Source organism: Hypomesus nipponensis, chromosome 8, assembly GCF_054491055.1.
Source record: "Hypomesus nipponensis isolate SF chromosome 8, ASM5449105v1, whole genome shotgun sequence".
Taxonomy (NCBI): Eukaryota; Metazoa; Chordata; class Actinopteri; order Osmeriformes; family Osmeridae; genus Hypomesus; species Hypomesus nipponensis.
In genome coordinates, this window is record NC_140368.1 from 308,444 (window position 1) to 329,574 (window position 21,131).

The window sequence follows — 21,131 nt, forward strand, 5'->3', positions numbered from 1 at the left end:
CACCGACGTCACGTTCCGGGCGGTAACCCGGATGCGCGGCCATTGTGGAGGCACTCAGTGTAAAAAAACAATGGAGTATTGTGCGCTTTGGATACTTTAAGTGAATGTAGCCATGTCTAAACAACCGAAAAGCTCATCAAAACACGTCCAAGATGCTAAGGCATATAGGGAAGGACTTGGACCACAAGAAAAGGCGCGATATTTCAAGAAATTACGATTTATTGGCGGTGTAGATCCCTACGAGTTAGCTCCCTCTTCTTAGATCCGTGACGACCCGGTGATTCTTCCTTCAGTTGCATATCCCGATTTATTCAACTAGCTGGTTTTCTCGCCGAGCCCATACACAGCGGAATACCTTAAATCCTACAAAGGTTTGGAGGCCTATAACCAGATGGTGTGCGGATGGGTGAAGAAGATGCAGTACCAAGTTATCAATACCAGTTGTGTTGTGAAGGCCAAAGTCAGTAACGCAATAACGTCTTTAATCAACCAAACATATTCCAAATGTCTTTCTCGGTCTGTCCTATTGGTACAACCTGAAACACGGTGATAATGAACCATTTTCCTTAACGACGTTCGGGATGTACTTTAGTGTATGTGCTTTGTTGTGATGCAGAGTGCCTCCAATATGGCGACTTCCTGTCTGATGACGCGCCGTGAAAACCCTCTATATAGCCCATAGACCAATTTTTTGTTTGTAAACATTCGGGATGCGCGCGCAATGAGGCTGCAGAAAACCGGGAAAGGATAGCATTTTAAATGGCAAAGTACCACACGGATAATACAAATAGTTTGATTTAAAAAGTCCAAAAAGGTCGAGGAGGACAGCCTTTAAGAGAGAAAGCGATTACCCATTGATCTGTCGCATCAGAATTTTGATTCAGGTCACGAAAGTCTTGAAATTTGAGTGAGAATGTCGCCCGGTACAGACGGCATAGTCGAGCGGCAACCATGTCTTCACGTCATGTGACATGTCTGAGTGAGACTGCATCCCCGTTACACTGTTTTGACATTAGCCTCAGTCAGACTCGCTCCCTGGCAGTGTGCACAATGTTGTATTTCACTCCATACTACACCAGAAACGTCAGGGAGGACTGCCTAATGTAGATTCGAGCCTGATGAAGATAGCCAGCTTCTCGGATTTCTTTAACCGAGCCTGTTTCATTTGTCTTTTGACTGAGAAAGCGACCTCCGTTAGCCAGGCTAGTTTTGCCCGATCACTTGGTCAGGCTATTTAAGGGTATCGGGTCAAGTGACTTGTGCATAGACAAGTGAAACGTAAATATATTTGTCCAAAGGCCAAGAGCCTCAAAAAGTTAATATCAAGCCCTGCAATCCAGTGGCCAGAGATATATGATGACCTGATCGCCACTCCAAGTGTAATAGACCGGGGAGAAGTTATCTTTTGCAACCGACATGTGCAGTTGAGCCTGCTTGACAGTTGTGTGACGTGAGGTAGGGTGATAATTGGTCAGGGTTAGGGTTAGACATAATAAAGAGTAGACGCCGCATTGGCTGCTGGGCGCGAGAAATGCAGTCGCCATCTTGGAAAGGTCAAATTCCCAGTTGCGTAGCAGCAGAATAAACAAGATGCCGCAACACTGTGCAGCATATTCATGCTCTAATTGGCGAACCATCTTAAATAGGGCTCAGGGGATTACTTTTCACAAGTAATATTTACCATTACAGTCCTATTTGTTGCATTTTGTGAATAGAATCTTACCAACGTTGAGAAATTTTGAGCAAGAATCTTTGATATTACTGTACTGAAATTGTAGCAAGCAAGCTAGCCTAGCCCTATGTTTACTGCACCGGCCGGTGTATACCCGGCTATGAACTGAGACTTGATATGTCATATTCCATAACACTGACTTAGATGACACAACTGACACAAGAATGCTATTGTAGAAATACACAAGTGGCACCGACTGTATTTCACAAACCGTGTGAAAATCCGTTTGGTATTCAGTGCGGTATGATTAATTAAATGCGCTGACAGCTCATTGCCTCAACCAAACAGATTACACTGAGTGGAGCGATCGGACCTTTCCAAGATGGCGGCCCCACGTCTAGTCAGCGCCAGTAGGCAGTAGCGTTCGATGCGGCGTCTCTTCTTTATGTCTATTGCCTACTTGCAATCAAATCTTGTTTACATAAAATAATCCTGCTCCCGAGCAGGTTTAAGCTAAAGGACGTGTTGCTATGACAGCAAGTCCAGAATGATCTTCGAAGAACCGAACAATCCAAGATAATGACATCGTCAACAATCAAATCCAGTTGACTGAATTAGCGACGTACGTAGAACGGGCCCCTGATGTGTAGCCAGCCTTGGCTTTTGTTTGTGAAACTGGGAGGCTGCTGTTTACCTGTGTTCACGCGGATAGCTGGCACCAGCTCCCAAAGTTGCTGTTAACTTGTGTTAACACGGCTAACTAATTGCATTTCACCTGTGTTCACACGGCTAGCTGGCGCTAGCTCCCAGAGTTGCAGTGAGTCAGCCTATTCTGTGGTTAGGGAACTCCTGGACATCACACTGCCTGGATTTGCTGCGTTTGGCAGAGAAACTCTTACAGCTTTTACTACCAATTATCTGGGCTGTCTGACAGCATCACGTTTATGAACCTCATTAAACATCTCAACACACATCTCTGTTAGAAATTCAAAACAAATCACAAAATGTATAACTGGTTTTAATTCACTTTCATTCAGGAAAGACTACTTTTATCCAGGAGTGTTTGTCTTTTGGTCACCTGGTGATAGGTAGGAATATGAACAAGATAAATAGACTGCTGGAAGTTTAACTAAGAATTTCACATTTGTTTGAACAATCTGCTCTTTGCTCCTCCAAGCAGGGTAAAGATATCCTGTGGTCTTGGCTGGTTAATGTGTATGAACTACACAGTCTCACTCTGCAGAGTTATTACGAAGCCTGTAATTTGAAACAATTACAAAAACACACTGGGCCCACTTGTTACAACACATGTGTTCCTCACATATACTAAGAAGTGATTCTACAGCTTAACACGTTTTTCAATCACACCCAGTGGTGCAGTGTTTAGTGTGAAAAAGTGTAGCATTTCATCCTCCCTGCCATGGTGAGGGATAATGTTTCACATTTTGCCTCAGGTTTGTTTAGCTGTTTCAGCAGGAACTTGTGCTGTGAGAATTACCATAGGAAAAAAAAACATAAAAAATACCGAACAATATTGTATCACTACTTATATTACTAATTAGATATTTGTAATAAAAAACTTAACTTCAAGTTTAGATTATTTTTCAAAGTACAATTTGTACTCCACCCAAATAAATTAAGTTTTAAAAAGTGCTTAGAAATCGTTCTATATCACAAGATGGTGTTGTATTTATTTTAATCCAATACTGTAGCTAACTGCTGAGCACAACATGTCTCATTTCAGATTGTTCTGTTTCACCCAGCAGGTCTGGACACTGGCTGAGGAGAAAGGTCAAAGGTGAAGGAACTGTACTGTGATGGGAGATGGACGTCTCTAGTAGCGTGAGTACTCCTCTCCCCTCTTTGCTCTGAACATGGGGGGGGGAGGAGCTGTGTGAACCTGGGTTAGGGTCTCCAGGGTGAGGGTCTCCAGGGTGAGGGTCTCCAGGTTGAGGGTGTGTGAACCTGGGTTAGGGTCTCCAGGGTGAGGGTCTCCAGGGTGAGGGTCTCCAGGGTGAGGGTGTGTGAACCTGGTTGAGGGTCTCCAGGGTGAGGGTCTCCAGGTGAGGGTCTCCAGGGTGAGGGTGTGTGAACCTGGGTGAGGGTCTCCAGGGTGAGGGTCTCCAGGGTGAGGGTGAGGGTCTCCAGGGTGAGGGTCTCCAGGGTGAGGGTCTCCAGGGTGAGGGTGTGTGAACCTGGTTGAGGGTCTCCAGGGTGAGGGTCTCCAGGGTGAGGGTGTGTGAACCTGGGTGAGGGTCTCCAGGGTGAGGGTCTCCAGGTGAGGGTCTCCAGGTGAGGGTCTCCAGGTGAGGGTCTCCAGGGTGAGGGTCTTCAGGTGAGGGTCTTCAGGGTGAGGGTCTTCAGGTGAGGGTCTCCAGGGTGAGGGTCTCCAGGGTGAGGGTCTCCAGGTGAGGGTCTCCAGGGTGTGTGAACCAGGTGAGGGTCTCCGGGTGAGGGTCTCCAGGTGAGGGTCTCCAGGTGAGGGTCTCCAGGTGAGGGTCTCCAGGGTGAGGGTCTCCAGGTGAGGGTCTTCAGGTGAGGGTCTCCAGGTGAGGGTCTTCAGGTGAGGGTGTGTGAACCAGGGTGAGGGTCTCCAGGTGAGGGTCTCCAGGTGAGGGTCTCCAGGGTGAGGGTCTCCAGGTGAGGGTCTCCAGGTGAGGGTCTCCAGGTGAGGGTCTCCAGGTGAGGGTCTTCAGGTGAGGGTGTGTGAACCAGGGTGAGGGTCTCCAGGGTGAGGGTCTCCAGGTGAGGGTCTCCAGGGTGAGGGTCTCCAGGTGAGGGTCTCCAGGGTGAGGGTATCCAGGTGAGGGTCTTCAGGTGAGGGTGTGTGAACCTGGGTGAGGGTCTCCAGGGTGAGGGTCTCCAGGTGAGGGTCTCCAGGGTGAGGGTATCCAGGTGAGGGTCTTCAGGTGAGGGTCTCCAGGTGAGGGTCTTCAGGGTGAGGGTCTCCAGGTGAGGGTCTCCAGGGTGTGTGAACCAGGTGAGGGTCTCCAGGGTGAGGGTCTCCAGGTGAGGGTCTTCAGGGTGAGGGTCTCCAGGGTGAGGGTCTCCAGGGTGAGGGTCTCCAGGTGAGGGTCTCCAGGGTGTGTGAACCAGGTGAGGGTCTTCAGGTGAGGGTGTTTGAACCAGGGTGAGGGTCTCCAGGTGAGGGTCTCCAGGTGAGGGTCTCCAGGTGAGGGTCTCCAGGTGAGGGTCTTCAGGGTGAGGGTCTCCAGGTGAGGGTCTTCAGGGTGAGGGTCTCCAGGTGAGGGTCTCCAGGGTGAGGGTCTCCAGGTGAGGGTCTCCAGGGTGAGGGTCTCCAGGTGAGGGTCTTCAGGTGAGGGTCTCCAGGTGAGGGTCTTCAGGTGAGGGTCTTCAGGGTGAGGGTGAGACTTTACTGTCTTTGGGTGTGAAATATTTGAGGATAGATTTATGGCTTTGGAGTGCTTTAGCATAAAGTGTTCAGTGTGTAAACATTCAGTATTCTAGGACAACCCTGGCATGTCTCCAAGCCAATTCATAAGCTTGTAGTGACATTTTCTGGTTGAAAGTTTTCAAAGTCATCTTTCAAGGTTTCCCCCCCTGTAACATACACAATCTGTTAGCATCAAAGGAGCACACATGCATACATAATGGGGTAATTCACTTAAAGGGGGCCAGCATAGATTAATTAAGACTGAATACTAATTATGTTTTTGCATCTACAGCAACCAATGCTGTTTAATGGGAAACTCTTTGGTGGATAACAATGACCCTAACCCTATAAGACTTCATATGACCCTAACCCTATAAGACTTCATATGACCCTAACCCTATAAGACTTCATATGACCCTAACCCTATAAGACTTCATATGACCCTAACCCTATAAGACTTCATATGACCCTAACCCTATAAGACTTCATATGACCCTAACCCTATAAGACTTCATATGACCCTAACCCTATAAGACTTCATATGACCCTAACCCTATAAGACTTCATATGACCCTAACCCTATAAGACTTCATATGACCCTAACCCTATAAGACTTCATATGACCCTAACCCAATAAGACTTCATATGACCCTAACCCAATAAGACTTCATATGACCCTAACCCTATAAGACTTCATATGACCCTAACCCTATAAGACTTCATATGACCCTAACCCTATAAGACTTCATATGACCCTAACCCTATAAGACTTCATATGACCCTAACCCTATAAGACTTCATATGACCCTAACCCTATAAGACTTCATATGACCCTAACCCTATAAGACTTCATATGACCCTAACCCAATAAGACTTCATATGACCCTAACCCTATAAGACTTCATATGACCCTAACCCTATAAGACTTCATATGACCCTAACCCTATAAGACTTCATATGACCCTAACCCTATAAGACTTCATATGACCCTAACCCTATAAGACTTCATATGACCCTAACCCTATAAGACTTCATATGACCCTAACCCAATAAGACTTCATATGACCCTAACCCTATAAGACTTCATATGACCCTAACCCAATAAGACTTCATATGACCCTAACCCTATAAGACTTCATATGACCCTAACCCTATAAGACTTCATATGACCCTAACCCTATAAGACTTCATATGACCCTAACCCTATAAGACTTCATATGACCCTAACCCAATAAGACTTCATATGACCCTAACCCTATAAGACTTCATATGACCCTAACCCTATAAGACTTCATATGACCCTAACCCTATAAGACTTCATATGACCCTAACCCTATAAGACTTCATATGACCCTAACCCTATAAGACTTCATATGACCCTAACCCTATAAGACTTCATATGACCCTAACCCAATAAGACTTCATATGACCCTAACCCTATAAGACTTCATATGACCCTAACCCAATAAGACTTCATATGACCCTAACCCTATAAGACTTCATATGACCCTAACCCTATAAGACTTCATATGACCCTAACCCTATAAGACTTCATATGACCCTAACCCTATAAGACTTCATATGACCCTAACCCAATAAGACTTCATATGACCCTAACCCAATAAGACTTCATATGACCCTAACCCTATAAGACTTCATATGACCCTAACCCTATAAGACTTCATATGACCCTAACCCTATAAGACTTCATATGACCCTAACCCTATAAGACTTCATATGACCCTAACCCTATAAGACTTCATATGACCCTAACCCTATAAGACTTCATATGACCCTAACCCAATAAGACTTCATATGACCCTAACCCTATAAGACTTCATATGACCCTAACCCTATAAGACTTCATATGACCCTAACCCTATAAGACTTCATATGACCCTAACCCTATAAGACTTCATATGACCCTAACCCTATAAGACTTCATATGACCCTAACCCTATAAGACTTCATATGACCCTAACCCTATAAGACTTCATATGACCCTAACCCTATAAGACTTCATATGACCCTAACCCAATAAGACTTCATATGACCCTAACCCTATAAGACTTCATATGACCCTAACCCAATAAGACTTCATATGACCCTAACCCTATAAGACTTCATATGACCCTAACCCTATAAGACTTCATATGACCCTAACCCTATAAGACTTCATATGACCCTAACCCTATAAGACTTCATATGACCCTAACCCTATAAGACTTCATATGACCCTAACCCTATAAGACTTCATATGACCCTAACCCTATAAGACTTCATATAATTTAAATTGAACATTTGTTTTTTGGGGGGAAATTATTGTAAAAATGTGTTTGTATCATGGAACAGAAGTTGACACATTTATAAAATGTTGAATCCTCTTAAAGTGGCAAGTGTATACAGTCCTTAAAGGGTTAGTGTGTATACAGTCCTTAAAGGGTTAGTGTGTATACAGTCCTTAAAGGGTTAGGGTTGTGTGTATACTGTCCTTAAAGGTGTATGTGTGTGTTAATTAGGTAAATGTATGTGATTGGAATAGACTTCCGTTCTGAACAGCTGTGAACAGCTCCTTCACTCTGCAGAGGGAACATGCGCTTCATTAAAACCATAACATGCTGTTTCTGTCATTGTTCCTGTGCAGCCTCAGACAAACATGTTAGATCTGAACACTGAAGATTGAAAAGGATAATACATTCTGAATGTGCTTCAGAAAGAATGCTGGTGCTGTGTGCAGCTTGTTCTCCACGGTGATCCAGACAGGCAAAAGCATGAAAAGTTCATGTTCAAGTTCAATGATTTGAATATGCATCCACCCTGCCTCATGCCTCTGCCCTGCCTCCGCCCTGCCTCTGCCCTGACTCCGCCCTGCCTCTGCCCCCGCCCTGCCCCCGCCCTGCCTCTGCCCTGCCTCTGCCTTGCCTCCCTTCCCCAGCCCTGCCTCCCCCCTGCCTCCTCTCCCCAGCCCTGCCTCCCCCCTGCCTCCTCTCCCCAGCCCTGCCTCCACCCTGCCTCCTCTCCCTAGCCCTGCCTCCACCCTGCCTCCTCTCCCCAGCCCTGCCTCCACCCTGCCTCCTCTCCCCAGCCCTGCCTCCACCCTGCCTCCTCTCCCCAGCCCTGCCTCCACCCTGCCTCCTCTTCCCAGCCCTCCCTCCACCCTGCCTCCTCTCCCCAGCCCTGCCTCCACCATGCCTCCTCTCCCCAGCCCTGCCTCCACCCTGCGTCCCCCCTGCCTCCCCAGCCCTGCCTCCCCCTTGCCTCCCCCCTGCCTCCCCAGCCCTGCCTCCCCAGCCCTGTCCCGAGTGGTGTTTCCAGCTCAGAGCTTGTTTACCAGAGCGCCAGAGACGACACACAGATGGAAACCAGAGTTGACGGTTTCATGAAGCACAATTGGTTGATCGCAGATTGAATGTGACTGGGCTGAACTGGGCGCTGATCCGTACAGTATGTAGAATTCAGCGTGGAGCTGGTCCGCTTCGCGCCCACCAGCCCCAGCTCTGCCCAGCCCTCCTAGCTAGCCCCACCACCCAGCAAGCCACTGTTGTGCCCAATTCCTTCTGACAACAATCACATTCTTAAAAAAAACTTCATAAAGATTTTTCTTCTTGTCACTGGTTATAAATTATATTTTTTCACATCCTGACCGCAAAGTAAGCATTTTGCGTGCAGGGCTCAATGGGGGAGTGTGTGTGTGTGTGAGGGTGTAGCCTTCATATGACAGGAGAATAAACTGAGGGTGTTTCTGTTCAGCACTCTGCCTTCCTGCTAAAGTGTACCAGCTATTCTTGGCACATGACTCCAAAACAGCACCGTGAATTTAATGTATTAGTGTTCACTGGGGAGCCGTGTCAGAATGACTTCTTCTCTGCGCGTGCTTTCCCTGCTTGCGCTGTAGTGGGGACCTGAATGTGTGCTGGGATCTCTGGAACGCAGCCTGGCAGACTGCTCTCATTGTCACAACTGTTCAGCCCTACCTATGTTTTGTGGAGGCAGTTTTTGTTGATAGTTTCAGATGGGCAGCGTCTGCATGGGGCTGCTAGCAGAGCTGTGGCTGTTGAAAGGGCTGTGCTGTCAGCTGGCAGCACCATGTTCCTCTCTCTAGGTAGACACGCTCACACACTGCCCTGTGACTTCTATGTTTTGTGACAATGACCAAAGGGTTGAGCTGGGGGCGTGAGTGCTCCCTGGCTCGTACGTGTGGCTCAGGCTGTGTGTCACCGAGGACTACACCAAACCTGGGGCTGCGCTGGAACATCAACATTTGTTAGAAACAGAGATCATTCTTTTGTGTGGAGAGCGAGAGAGAAATGCTGGTTATTGGTTGACCACTGTGTGATTGACTGGGCTACTCTTATACGCACCAAACTTGAACTGAGGCAAAAATCTTGCTTGTAAAAAGTTTGTAGGGCATGGATACAGGGGAGGCTATAAATTAGGTGGCTCTATGTTTTGGAATTTCAACAATAATTAGACAAACATAGTTTTTGTTAGTTCGCAGATGAAACATAACATGTGATAATTAACTGGGTTTTGCTTTCCTCTTCAAAGTGTCTTCAGTCTCAAGGGCAAAAACAATGATTTAAAAAATAAAAGCATGTAATCCGCCCACACTGTGCTAATTTGATGATTAATTACAGTAAAACAACAGCCAGGCCTTGTCTTGTCTCAATGTATCCTCTAGAATGTTCCTTATTAGACATCCTTACATGTTCTGTAGAATGTTTCTTATAAAAGGTGGTCATAATAGGTCATAATAACCACGATTAACTTTGAAAATATACAACTATTGTTTATAGTGGGAGACTCTAAACATTCTAAAATGTGACAAATGTACAAAACAGGAGTCTGCAGATGACCCAGTCTCCATCATAGACATATATACATGTATATATGTCAATGGTCTCCATGTCCGTCAAATCTTAATTCATAGAAGCAGAACATGTCATTTCAGTTTTTATTCCGTAAACTGTAATAGAGATGTGGTGTTGTTGTGGATGTGGTTCCAACACATCCTAACAGTCCTCCTTCAGAGGAGGCATCCAAGTGAGAGAACAGGATGTGACACCGAAACACAGAGCTCTGCTCAAACACTGAAGTCGACCTGATCTGTGCTACTGGGAGAAATTGATTGAAACGCAGTCGAAAAGAAAATGGTTTTTAAATAAGTTACAATTAGATAACCATTAATCTCTATGGTATAAATGAATGTCTGGCTGTAGGGCTTGTTGGATGTAAAAACAGATTTACAAAACTCCTCTTGCCAGATTGGACTGTATCCCCCAGAATTCTAACTGCTCTGTCATTTAGAATGAGCTACTCCCCCACCCTCCTACCCTTGATTTTGTCTTTGAAATTAAATATTGTATACAAATACAGGCTGTTCATGGGCATGGAGACAGCTCATTGAAATTGCTGGAATATTCATACACAAATCTTTAAATTGAAATGTCATGTGCTTTGAACTGCAGAATATGTATGTCTCCTGATGTCTATACTGTAAACATCGTAAACGTATCCATGACAAAAACAGCTACTTATATAATTAACCTTGGTTCATCTTGTCCACAGACATCATAGAATTAGGAGTCTTGTTGTTGGTCCCATCCTGTCCTGGTTTCAAATGGTTTTCATAAAGTTCTGCTTTCCAGAACAGACCTCCAGAGGAGAGTAGCAGGCGGTCTTTACATGTGGCTGTTCAGAAACCATACCTGATTCCCTTCCATGCAACTTAGATGGATTCATATATACATCTACAAATAGCAAACAATGCGTTGTCTGTATTGTGGAAGTAGGTTTCCTTGTTGTGGATGGTTCTGGGCTTGAAGGGTGGGGCTTGGTGGTGGGAACGTGATCAGGAGAACATGTGATCAGGAGAACATGCCCCTGGTTCTGTCGGAGGTTCATCAAAGTTAACACATTGTCACAGAGCTCCCTTCACTCAGGGCTGTCCATGAGGCCAGGGCTTATGAGAAAGGCTTCACTGGAACTTTGGGTGTTTTTAGGGCTTATTTCTGTGCAATTTGTTTTGTATCACTCTCTCTAGCACTCTGCTAAATCCCTCACTGAATATTCTCAAAGCTTATCACAAATAACAGGAGCTTGAAGTCTGTTATTTAAAGACTGTTGTCTGACTGCTGTTCAGGCTATGTGCATGTGGAGGTGAGGAACAGGAAGGGCTTTTCCATATTCATCTGCACGAGGAGTCGGCTCTCACGCAGCCTGTGAACACACGCATCATCTAACCCTAACCCTGTGAACACACGCATCAGCTTCCAGGAGAGAGGGTTGTTACCCTTCCTTTGAGAAAATGGGGGGGGAAAAGTATTTTAATATGACCTTCATTACGCATTCATGTCAACTTTTCTTATCTATTTATGATTTTTTTTTTTTTTTTTATCCACTCCTGTTGTTCAATTAGGGCTTGACCCCTTTAGCGGCGATGTAAATTAAATGACATTTCGGTGTCGTCCCATATTTAAAATACTGCGTTAGTTGCGGATCATAAATGATGATCTTCATTCTGCAGCTAATTTATTCATTTAACAATTTCCCTCCAGAAGCTGCAGCAGAAGGCTCTGGAGCAAGCTAAGCAGAAGAAATCTAAGTCGGCTGAATTTCTGATGGGTGAGTCCTGGTTGATGAGTTATTGCTCATAATTTGTGTAAGGATTAATTAACTAATTACAGACAAATGGCTTTGGGCTAAATTTTGCTCTTGCTTGTCAGGGCGCAATTTGTAATTATTTTAATCATTTCTTCTTCTTTTTTTCCCTTCTCCTGCAAGATTCAGATTTAATTTTAACCTAATTGTGTTTTAGTGACATTTGAGGAGAATGCGCTTCAGTATTTGCGGGTAGAAGAATCTCTAGAAGGAGTGTCTCGCTGTCGTCATGTATTTTAGTTAAACGCTTTGATTCTGACCTTGCTGTTGTGCTGTTTTATTTTTTAAAGTACTTAATGTATTAATTTGATTTCTTTATTTTCCCCAGAGGAGGAGAGAGGGCCGTTGGAAGGTGTTGTAAACCCAGCGTTCGATGGAGGGACGTCTCCATCCTGTCAGCGTCCAGGAGGGAGAGAGATGGGAGGCGACAGGCTGGATCTCACCCAGGCTGCTGAGCAGAGCTGCAGGCAGGCACCAGAGCCCAGCGCTGAGAGAGGTGAGGCTTCCCTCCTCATCACACTCAAACCGCCTGATGGAGGATTTGTTCCTGATCTAACTTTAGTATTTTTTTTTACGTTTCGAGGCCACGGTCCTTGCATTCCTCAGCTAGCATGTCCTAACAAGCAGGCCTGCTATAACTTCCACACACAGGAGAGCGTTCCAGTGTTCCAGGAGTGGGTGTTGTAGAAGCCCCCCCCCCTTCCAAGCACATTCAACCTCGACTCCCACTCTGAGCTGAAAGCCTTCTGGAGGGCTGGAGTCACCGGAGACAGCAGCATTTACATATCCTACCTCCTCACTCGCAGATACGCACAGCAACGCCCCCGAACCCCAGCCCAGGGCCCATAACGCAGAGGAATATGCCCCCTTATAATTCACTGTGTCAGGACAACTCTTGAGGAATATCACATCAAACTGGGATGCGTTTAGATTTGTAGACATGCCAGACTGGTAGTGATCTGTCAGAATTCAGTTTTAGCTAATTATTTTTTTGGAGGCAAAAGCGCTTTTGTTACTCTGTTCTTTAGTCCAATGTTAATCTTTGCAAACGCCGTCACCTATTTACACTAGAATGCAGAGTGCAAAAGAGACTGGAGAATCCCAGTAGAAGTGCTTTCTACGTGTCTCCCCTTAACTCTAACCCTTTCTACGTATCTCCCCCTAACCCTAACCCCCACGCCTAGGTGAGGTAGTCCTCCTGAAGGCAAACACATACACACACACACACAAACACACACCCTGTGTGTGAAATCAATCATTCATGGGAAGCATTCTCATTGGACTATCCAAGGTTGAGTGTAAAGTGTGTGTGTGTGTGTGTTTGCGTGCTTAAGACTCTATCCTAAAGACAAAAATGCTTTAAGTACTTAAATTAAAAATACTTGTTAAATAAAGAGTAATAAGTTAAATTCCTGCAAATCTATAATTGTATATCTATGCCTTTACTCGGAATGCAAAGAATTCAATTTCCTCCGAGCATGTGCTAGATAACATTTTCTTAATTATCTTTTTACTAATAATAATACTTAATAATAATAATAATGTTCTTCTTCAGTACATGGGCTCAATGTCAGCAGTAAAATAAGAGTAAACGTGTTCCAGATCCAGACAGGAGCATGTTTAGTGACTCTTCAGCTCGGTGATTCTGTTTCTTTTCTAACGACTGCATGTGAAGCTGTGAGGTGAGAACAGGAGGTTATTGATAGCTTGCATGTAAGAACAGGGAATTGAGCTGTTTATTAGGGGGTAGAGTACTGGAGGAGAGCCAGACTATTTGGGTAAATCAAAGATATGATCAAAGATGAGATCCTCTGAGCTGCCGCCGTTATGCAAATGTGGCTGAAAAAATGATCCTCATATGCTCAAAGCTATTGCGGCAAAATGGTTCAAACTCCCGCCGACGACATACAGGAGTTTAAACATGTGAATTTCACAGTTAATTTACGGTGGGACTGAAATTCATGAGACACTTGAACTCTAATAAGTGTCAGTGTTTGAATCTTTTAGTGACAGTCACTGACATGTTTACAGAACAGTCTCTCCACACACACACACACACACACACACAGCTCCTAAGCAAACACGTATTTATGCGTCCAGGCGCTGATACTCTAGTGTAAATATGAGATCCTCGCGTGGAAAACACAGGATGGTTTAACACACCGCTCCTCATTTAGCTCTGCCAAAACACAGCACAAGGAAAGCAATTTAGACTTGGGATATAGTCGTGAAATGTTCCCAGGCCGTGAGAATGATTTGAGGTTAAGAAAGCAGCTCAACGGGGCTACCTGGTTAATAGAAACAGCCCTGGAGGACTGGACTCACATCAATTCTGCAGAGCAGCTCTGATGCCCATAGGTCAGTGATTGCTAATAAGAAGTCGATGAGACACAGGCCTCACTTCTATTTCCCCCCAGTTCGTCCCCCCAAACCTACAGAGGCCTTCGCCCGCTGACCCCAGACCATTTACAGGGTATTGTCTTTGAAATTCCGAGTACTTTTCACTTGTACACTTTCTCATTAGTTCCTTTTGAACACCGGTAACATATGGCAGTTGTATTTAAGAGATTGGCTGGTGTGACCTTTGGCGGCATGCTAATTATGGCCCAGAGCAGCGCTGGTACGCCCAGTGCTCGCCTTATCAGGTAGCCGCGTTGCCTTGCCTTCAACAGTGTGGGTTTCAAAATTAACATTTCGCTTCATATGCTTCTAATAACCAGTAACCTCCACCAACCTAAACCTGCAGCCCCCCCGCCCCTTCCCTCTCACCCTCCTTTTCTCGCCTCACATACTTTCCACAGGAAATGAACGTGCCCGAAATTACTTTGACCCAGCGATGGTGGGGGCTGCCGACCCAGGGCGGTGTGGGAAGGAGAGGGTCGACTCGGAAGATGAGCTGGAATTAAGTACGCCACTTCTGTCTGAATAGTTCTCCTTGGTTCATTAAAGTGAGGTGAGAAAGATCACTGGTGGCCAGCCGTTTCTGACGGGAGGATGGGCTATGTAAATACCTCTGCTGATGGTCGGACAGATGGCTCCAGCGAGTGCTCTCATTGGTTGTCATTGATGAAGGTTACATATCATTGGTCAGTTTCATTTCGCCTTGGCTTTCCTTGCTAGTGACAGACACAGAGCCATTATTGCTGTGCCCCCATCTTCCTATTAAAACTGTGCTCTAGGGATTCCAGTGATATGCATGTTATAATGAAACCTGACTATTAACAGAGAAGCTATCACATCTGTATCTTTTGGATATCCCTGCCTTGTCCTATCACAAGATCCCCTGAACCAGATCCCTTCACAGGATGACAGAAGGACATGTTGACGGCTGTTTGTCATGACCCCAGAATAGACAAGGCTCTCACTGACTGCTAACAGCAGTTGTAATGCTTCACAAGTTAAAAGATACTTGACTATTATGATTTTGGTAGTAGTGCTCACTTGAACACACGTGTCTGTACCTGGTCACATGGTACTGGAGCTTGACTCCTGACTGTTTGAATGTTTCAGGCATCAGAAAGGAAGACGAACAGGGACTGTATCAGAGGCTGAGAGATCTACTGGGGGCAGAGTCCTTCCTGGATCTACCAGGTGAGCCTCCTCTCTTCCTCCTCCTGCCTCTCTTCCTCCTCCTCCCTCCTTCCTCCCTTTCTCATACCTGCTTCACCAAACCCTCTCTCCTCAATCTCAACAACCCTGCACAACATCGCCCGACTCCTGTACTGGAAACCAGACAATACAGTGTTGTTGGCTTACAGAATGACTGGAAAGAGGCAACTTCTCATACAGAACAAAGACAAGCAGTCAGACCTGCATCTCACGGCTGTTCTCTCTAGGAGCAGGTCCTTGTTGTGCAGCAGGACTGGCACTCCCCATGAGCTAGGCCCTCATTTCAGTACACACCAAACAGGCCACTCTGAGGTGGTGTAAGCTGCCCATTGTTCGGCAGAAGACAGTCAAACAGGATCCTCTGCAGACTTGACGCATCTGCCTTGTAATTCCAGCACACAAGTGATGGGTTTAGACTTGCTTCAACATGCTAGAATTTTGCCCGCTGCCATTATCTGGCTTTGTTGTGGATTTAGCTGTAGCACCGAGATTAGCAGCCCTTACATTGTCTGACAATGTACATGAAATCCTGCAAAAAAAACTAAAGAGGATCTTGGATTTATAGTTTTACAGTCCCCCCCTCCCTCTCTCTCCTCTCCCTCCCTCTCTCTCTCTCTCTCTCTCTCTCTCTCTCTCTCTCTCTCTCTCTCTCCCTCTCTCTCTCTCCCTCTCTCTCCTCTCTCTCTCTCTCTCTCCTCTCCCTCTCTCTCTCTCTCTCTCTCTCTCTCTCTCTCTCTCTCTCTCTCTCTCTCTCTCTCTCTCTCTCTCTTCCTCCCTCTCTCCCTCTCTCTCTCCCTCTCTCTCTCTCTTCCTCCCTCTCTCTCTCTCTCTCTCCGTTTTGCTAGCATGCAGCTCCAGACAGCAGCAGTAGGACAGTGAGCCTCAGTACTGTCAGACAGTCACCTTCTGTTGTTGTGGAAGCAGGCACCCCAAGGAAGCACCCTCCATGCTGTCACAGTGTCCTTGGGATCCTGGGGCTCTGTGAATGCTCTGTCACAGGCTCGAAACACAGGCCAGGGGCCCAGACACAGGCCCGGGCCCAGACACAGGCTCACAGCACAGGCCAGGGGCCCAGACACAGGTTCACAGCACAGGCCAGGGGCCCAGACACAGGCCCGGGGCCCAGACACAGGCCCGGGGCCCAGACACAGGCTCACAGCACAGGCCAGTGTGTAATCTCCGAGTGTTCCAGTGTCTTCTTGGTTGGAGATGAAAGCCGGGTGGTTTTCAAATGTGTGTTCCTGGCGTGTTGGACTCCAGACGTGGGGAGGAGCTGTAATACCTCCTCAGCTGCAGCAAGGAAGGGTCGAGGCTCGCTGGTAATGCTGTCTAAGCAACACTGCGGCTCAGCTGCAGAATATTCACACAGTGAACGTCTCAGATCCGCAAGAACAACACACATAAGCAGCCAGCATGGTGGTCAGCTAGCTGGAGCTGCTGGTTGGAGAGAAACTGCTGTATCAGTGCCAAGCGACAGAAACATTATCTCAGCACCAGCATTATTATTTCCCTGTATATTGTATGGTTAGATGTGTACAGTGTGTGTGTGGTTAGATGTGTACAGTGTGTGTGTGTGTGTGTGTTGAGTGATTCAGAAGGAAGGATATGAAATGCAAATGTTTTATTTCAAGCAAAGTCCAGGATTGAATACAGTGGTAAGTCAAAACTGTTACTGATGGTGTCAGCTTTGCTTATCATGCACTGTGTGTATGCCTGTGTGTGTGTGCCTGTGTGTGTGTGCCTGTGTGTGTGTGCCTGTGTGTGTGTGCCTGTGTGTGTGTGCCTGTGTGTGTGTGCCTGTGTGTGTGTGTGTGTCCTGGTGTGCTCACTGACGTGTGTCTGTCCAGGTGTGGCTGCAGCCAGGAGCCACACTGAGGTGTGTGAGGAGGAGGACCCGGGGCCACGACCAGGCGGTCCTGGCCAGGGGCAAGGAGAGGAGGCCGGGGCTCTGCAGGAGCGAGGAGAGGAAGCTGGGGTGCTGGTGGAGCAGGGGAGTAGTAGGAGCGAGGAGGAGATGGGGGGCGGGAGGAGGAGGGACGGAGAGGTGATCCCCTGCTACTCCAGGCAGCTGAGGGAGCTGGTGCAGGCTGACATGATCACGCTTGGCAGCCTTTCAGCAGAGCAGGTCAGTGCCACAAAGAGATTATCTATGTCATCTCCCATATCCAGCAGGCTGCAAGGGGAAGCCCATTACGGGGCTTCTAATGGACACACGCCTCCCCGCCCCCGCTGGGATGGGCATCATGGTGTTCTGCTGCTCCACGTCTCTGTATTCTCCTCTTCTTTCTTTTAACTTTCTTTTCTTTTCTTTTTTTGAGAGCTTTTTCAAAAGTTGCCCAGTTTTGTTTGTAATGTAGTTGAGCTGACTCTCAGAGTCACTGAAGTGAAATGTGTGTCTGTGTGACGTGAATTCAAGCTACTTAATGTGTTGTTGATTCAGCTCTAGCCCAGATTTAGAGAGTTGATTTAAATCGAATGTTGTGTGAAAATAGAATGTGCTCTCTCTCAAAAAAAAATCTATTAATTTAGTTTTTGTGGCTATAGTGTTGTTTTCATTATACTCCTGTTTCTTCAAGTCTGGATTTCCGCCTCGGTTTGTCAACCATTTAAGACTCTTTTCAGGAAAAATAGAGCGTGACTATTTTTTCAGCTGCTTGTGTTTTTGGAGAAGGGATTTTGTGAAGTAGCGTAAAGATGTGAAGAAGCTTATGAAATGAGTCCTATATCAGAAGCACAAGGAGAGAGCAGGGGAGCAGGAGGAATGTGGAGTCCCATTGATGCAGCAAAACACAAACATTAATGCATATCTAAACTGCAGAAGAAAACTATGGAGCGTATTTATAGACATAATCTGACTTGAAAAGAGAGAGAGAATTAGGAGTTGCAAATTAGACCAAACATAGAGAGAGAGAGATGTGGTAGCCAGGGGTGTCCACAGAGGCAGCGGGATGGAGACAGCAGCTAGACTTGAGTCATGAGGATGATCAGCTGGAGAGTTGCTCTACTGCAAACTGCTCTACTGCTTTACTGCAGACTGCTCTACTGCAGACTGCTCTACTGCAGACTGCTCTACTGCAGACTGCTCTACTGCAGACTGCTCTACTGCAGACTGCTCTACTGCAGACTGCTCTACTGCAGACTGCTGCTCTAACACACATTCAGAATGTGGATTTACTCTCCAACTGCACCTTCAAGCTAAGTAGAATCCACATATTTGAAGTGAAGAGTGGAGGCAGTGAAGAGTGGAGGCAGTGAAGAGTGGAGGCAGTGAAGAGTGGAGGCAGTGAAGAGTGGAGGCAGTGAAGAGTGGAGGCAGTGAAGAGTGGAGGCAGTGAAGAGTGGAGGCAGTGAAGAGTGGAGGCAGTGAAGAGTGGAGGCAGTGAAGAGTGATATTCATCAAGCAGTAGGTGACTTAACACTACTATATAATAATCAGCATACAATTACCATTCATCAATATAAAATAATCAGCCATAAAATCACAAATAATCCCTATAGAATGATCTGTGAAGCCCTGTGTTATGCTGTGGGACTTTCTAGATGTCTGTTTTTACCCCTGCAGAAATCACAGCATCGGAGAGGGAAATGTAACTGGAATTCAAAACTCACATCCTTCCTCAGAAGTAAAACTAAGGTACTAGTTTGCATCTCAAAACATATTCAGAGTACAGATATTAACATATATTTACTCTGTCAGATCATATTTCCTGTTTGTGAAATGATTTAAAATTACAGAAACAATCAGCACTATATAAGTGCTTTAAATGTCCCTGTACTTACTGTAAATCGCTCTGGATTAGAGTGTCTGCTAAATGACTATGTTATGAGTTTTTATTTAAACACTAGTAACAGTACAGAATGTTGTGCTGTTATGTGCTGAGTGTCTGAGATGTAGCTTTGTAGTTTGATGCAGCTGTCTGTGCTCCCAGAACCCAGACCCACACCTGGCTCCCCGGTGGGTCCAGAACCCAGACCCACACCTTGCTCCACGGTGGGTCCAGAACCCAGACCCACACCTGGCTCCACGGTGGGTCCAGAACCCAGACCCACACCTGGCTCCACGGTGGGTCCAGCCTGCCACACTTCCACACTACTGCACTCCATCACCAGCATGCATATACAGCCATGAACACAACCATTAATTTGGTGCAAACCATTTGTATTTGGCTGACATTTGAACAGACGTATCATTTATATGTGCTCCACCCTGCGCTGTGATGACTGGCGCAGCCCACTGCTGCATTGTGGGTAAGATGGCTGGGAGGCATGAAAAAACCTGTCCATGTCATTGTGCTCAGAAGAGAAGAGACGCCATCTTAGCTCCATCCACTCCAGTCTGGAACCACGCATCTCCGCTGGCCCCGAGGCAGCAGCCATGTTTAAGTTTGGAGTAATTATGATCTACCATTCAAGGCTGACATGATAACATCAAGAGAGAGTAGCTCAGTCTCTGTGTGCTTGCTGTTTGTAGTGGGTGGTTAGTTGGACACCAGCGCTGTCAGTTGAATCCAGTTGGAGATGACCTTCTGTACACAGCCTTGAACCCAGTAAATTCCTTCTGATATGGTTGGTGGGTGGCTGGTAGACATGGGAGGCTATGTGTTCACAACCTGGGGCTACATCACTGAGACTCAACGAGGAATCACTCCTCACTCCCAGATAAGGATCCCGACGTGTAGAAAAAGCAATGTGTAATTCATTTATTCGTCTCTTTCACTGTTTTTTATTTAATGGAGGTTGAATAATTGCATTAGGAAGCGCTCTGTGCCTCGTTGTTGACTGATGAAAATGTGTGAAATACTTGATACAAGGATAGAAACTGTAGCCTTCGATGTGGAACAATAATATGTATTTCAAACCAGGAGAGAGGGTGAGGAGATAGGTGAGTAAAGGAAGAGACAGGAGAGGAGGTGAGGAGGAGAGGAAAGGAGAGGAGCAGACAGGAGAGGAGGTGAGGAGGAGAGGAAAGGAGAGGCGCAGACAGGAGAGGAGGTGAGGAGGAGAGGAAAGGAGAGGAGCAGACAGGAGAGGAGGTGAGGAGGAGAGGAAAGGAGAGGAGCAGACAGGAGAGGAGGTGAGGAGGAGAGGAAAGGAGAGGAGCAGACAGGAGAGGAGGTGAGGAGGAGAGGAAAGGAGAGGAGCAGACAGGAGAGGAGGTGAGGAGGAGAGGAAAGGAGAGGAGCAGACAGGAGAGGAGGAGAGGAAAGGAGAGACGCAGACAGGAGAGGAGGTGAGGAAACAGGAGAGGAGCAGACAGGAGGTAAGGAGACAGGAGAGGAGACTGTATTACATTAGCTGTGATCAGATTGAAAGGCCGAGCTGGGACTTGGGGGAGGAGCAGTGGTTGATGTTGGTTGTGGTGTTATTAGATCAGACGCTGTTGGCAACAGTGGAACAAGGGAAGTGGGATGTGCAGTGGTGGCTAACAAGGTTAGCTGCTGTGTACACAGAGCTGAGAGCCCGTCACTGAAGGTGCCATGGGAACAACAGGGGGAAGTCATCGCCAACGGCAACCTGACGACAGAACTCCCAGGACCCTCTGCTCCCTGGGCTGCGGAAAGGCGTCAACTCTGGCAGGTAGGATCCCAGAGAGGAAACAGAAGGCACATCAACAGGAAGTGCATTTGTTTGTTTATGTGGGAAGGATTCTTTGTGTCCTGATGTGAGATGTCACTGGATGAGACGAGGGATTGGAGCGTTTACTGAAGTCAACTGATGTAATTATGTGAAATCCTGGTCTGAATGGATCCTGACAGCTATGTGTTACGTCTCTCCATTCTTTCAATCTGCCGGTCT

General features: G+C 46.5%; 2 protein-coding genes across 3 annotated transcripts in view; both read left to right on the plus strand.

Annotated features, from left to right (window-relative positions):
• The first annotated feature begins 1,732 nt into the window (after positions 1-1,732).
• Positions 1,733-20,910, plus strand: LOC146274613 (uncharacterized). Its single transcript, XM_084703292.1, has 10 exons — positions 1,733-2,294; positions 3,439-3,514; positions 11,624-11,690; positions 12,055-12,222; positions 14,528-14,632; positions 15,237-15,317; positions 17,183-18,738; positions 18,898-18,969; positions 19,265-19,398; positions 20,786-20,910. The coding sequence occupies exons 2-7, from the start codon at positions 3,497-3,499 to the stop codon at positions 17,626-17,628; spliced, it is 885 nt and encodes a 294-aa protein (XP_084559418.1). The 5' UTR covers positions 1,733-2,294; positions 3,439-3,496; the 3' UTR covers positions 17,629-18,738; positions 18,898-18,969; positions 19,265-19,398; positions 20,786-20,910.
• ofcc1 (orofacial cleft 1 candidate 1) overlaps positions 20,779-21,131 on the plus strand; it is a 60,835-nt gene continuing 60,482 nt past the window's right edge. The window contains exon 1 of one of the 2 annotated variants that reach the window (XM_084703291.1): positions 20,779-20,912. The gene's annotated coding sequence lies outside the window, so the exon portion shown is untranslated. The remainder of the gene's footprint in view (positions 20,913-21,131) is intronic. The other variant, XM_084703287.1, reaches the window with a different exon arrangement.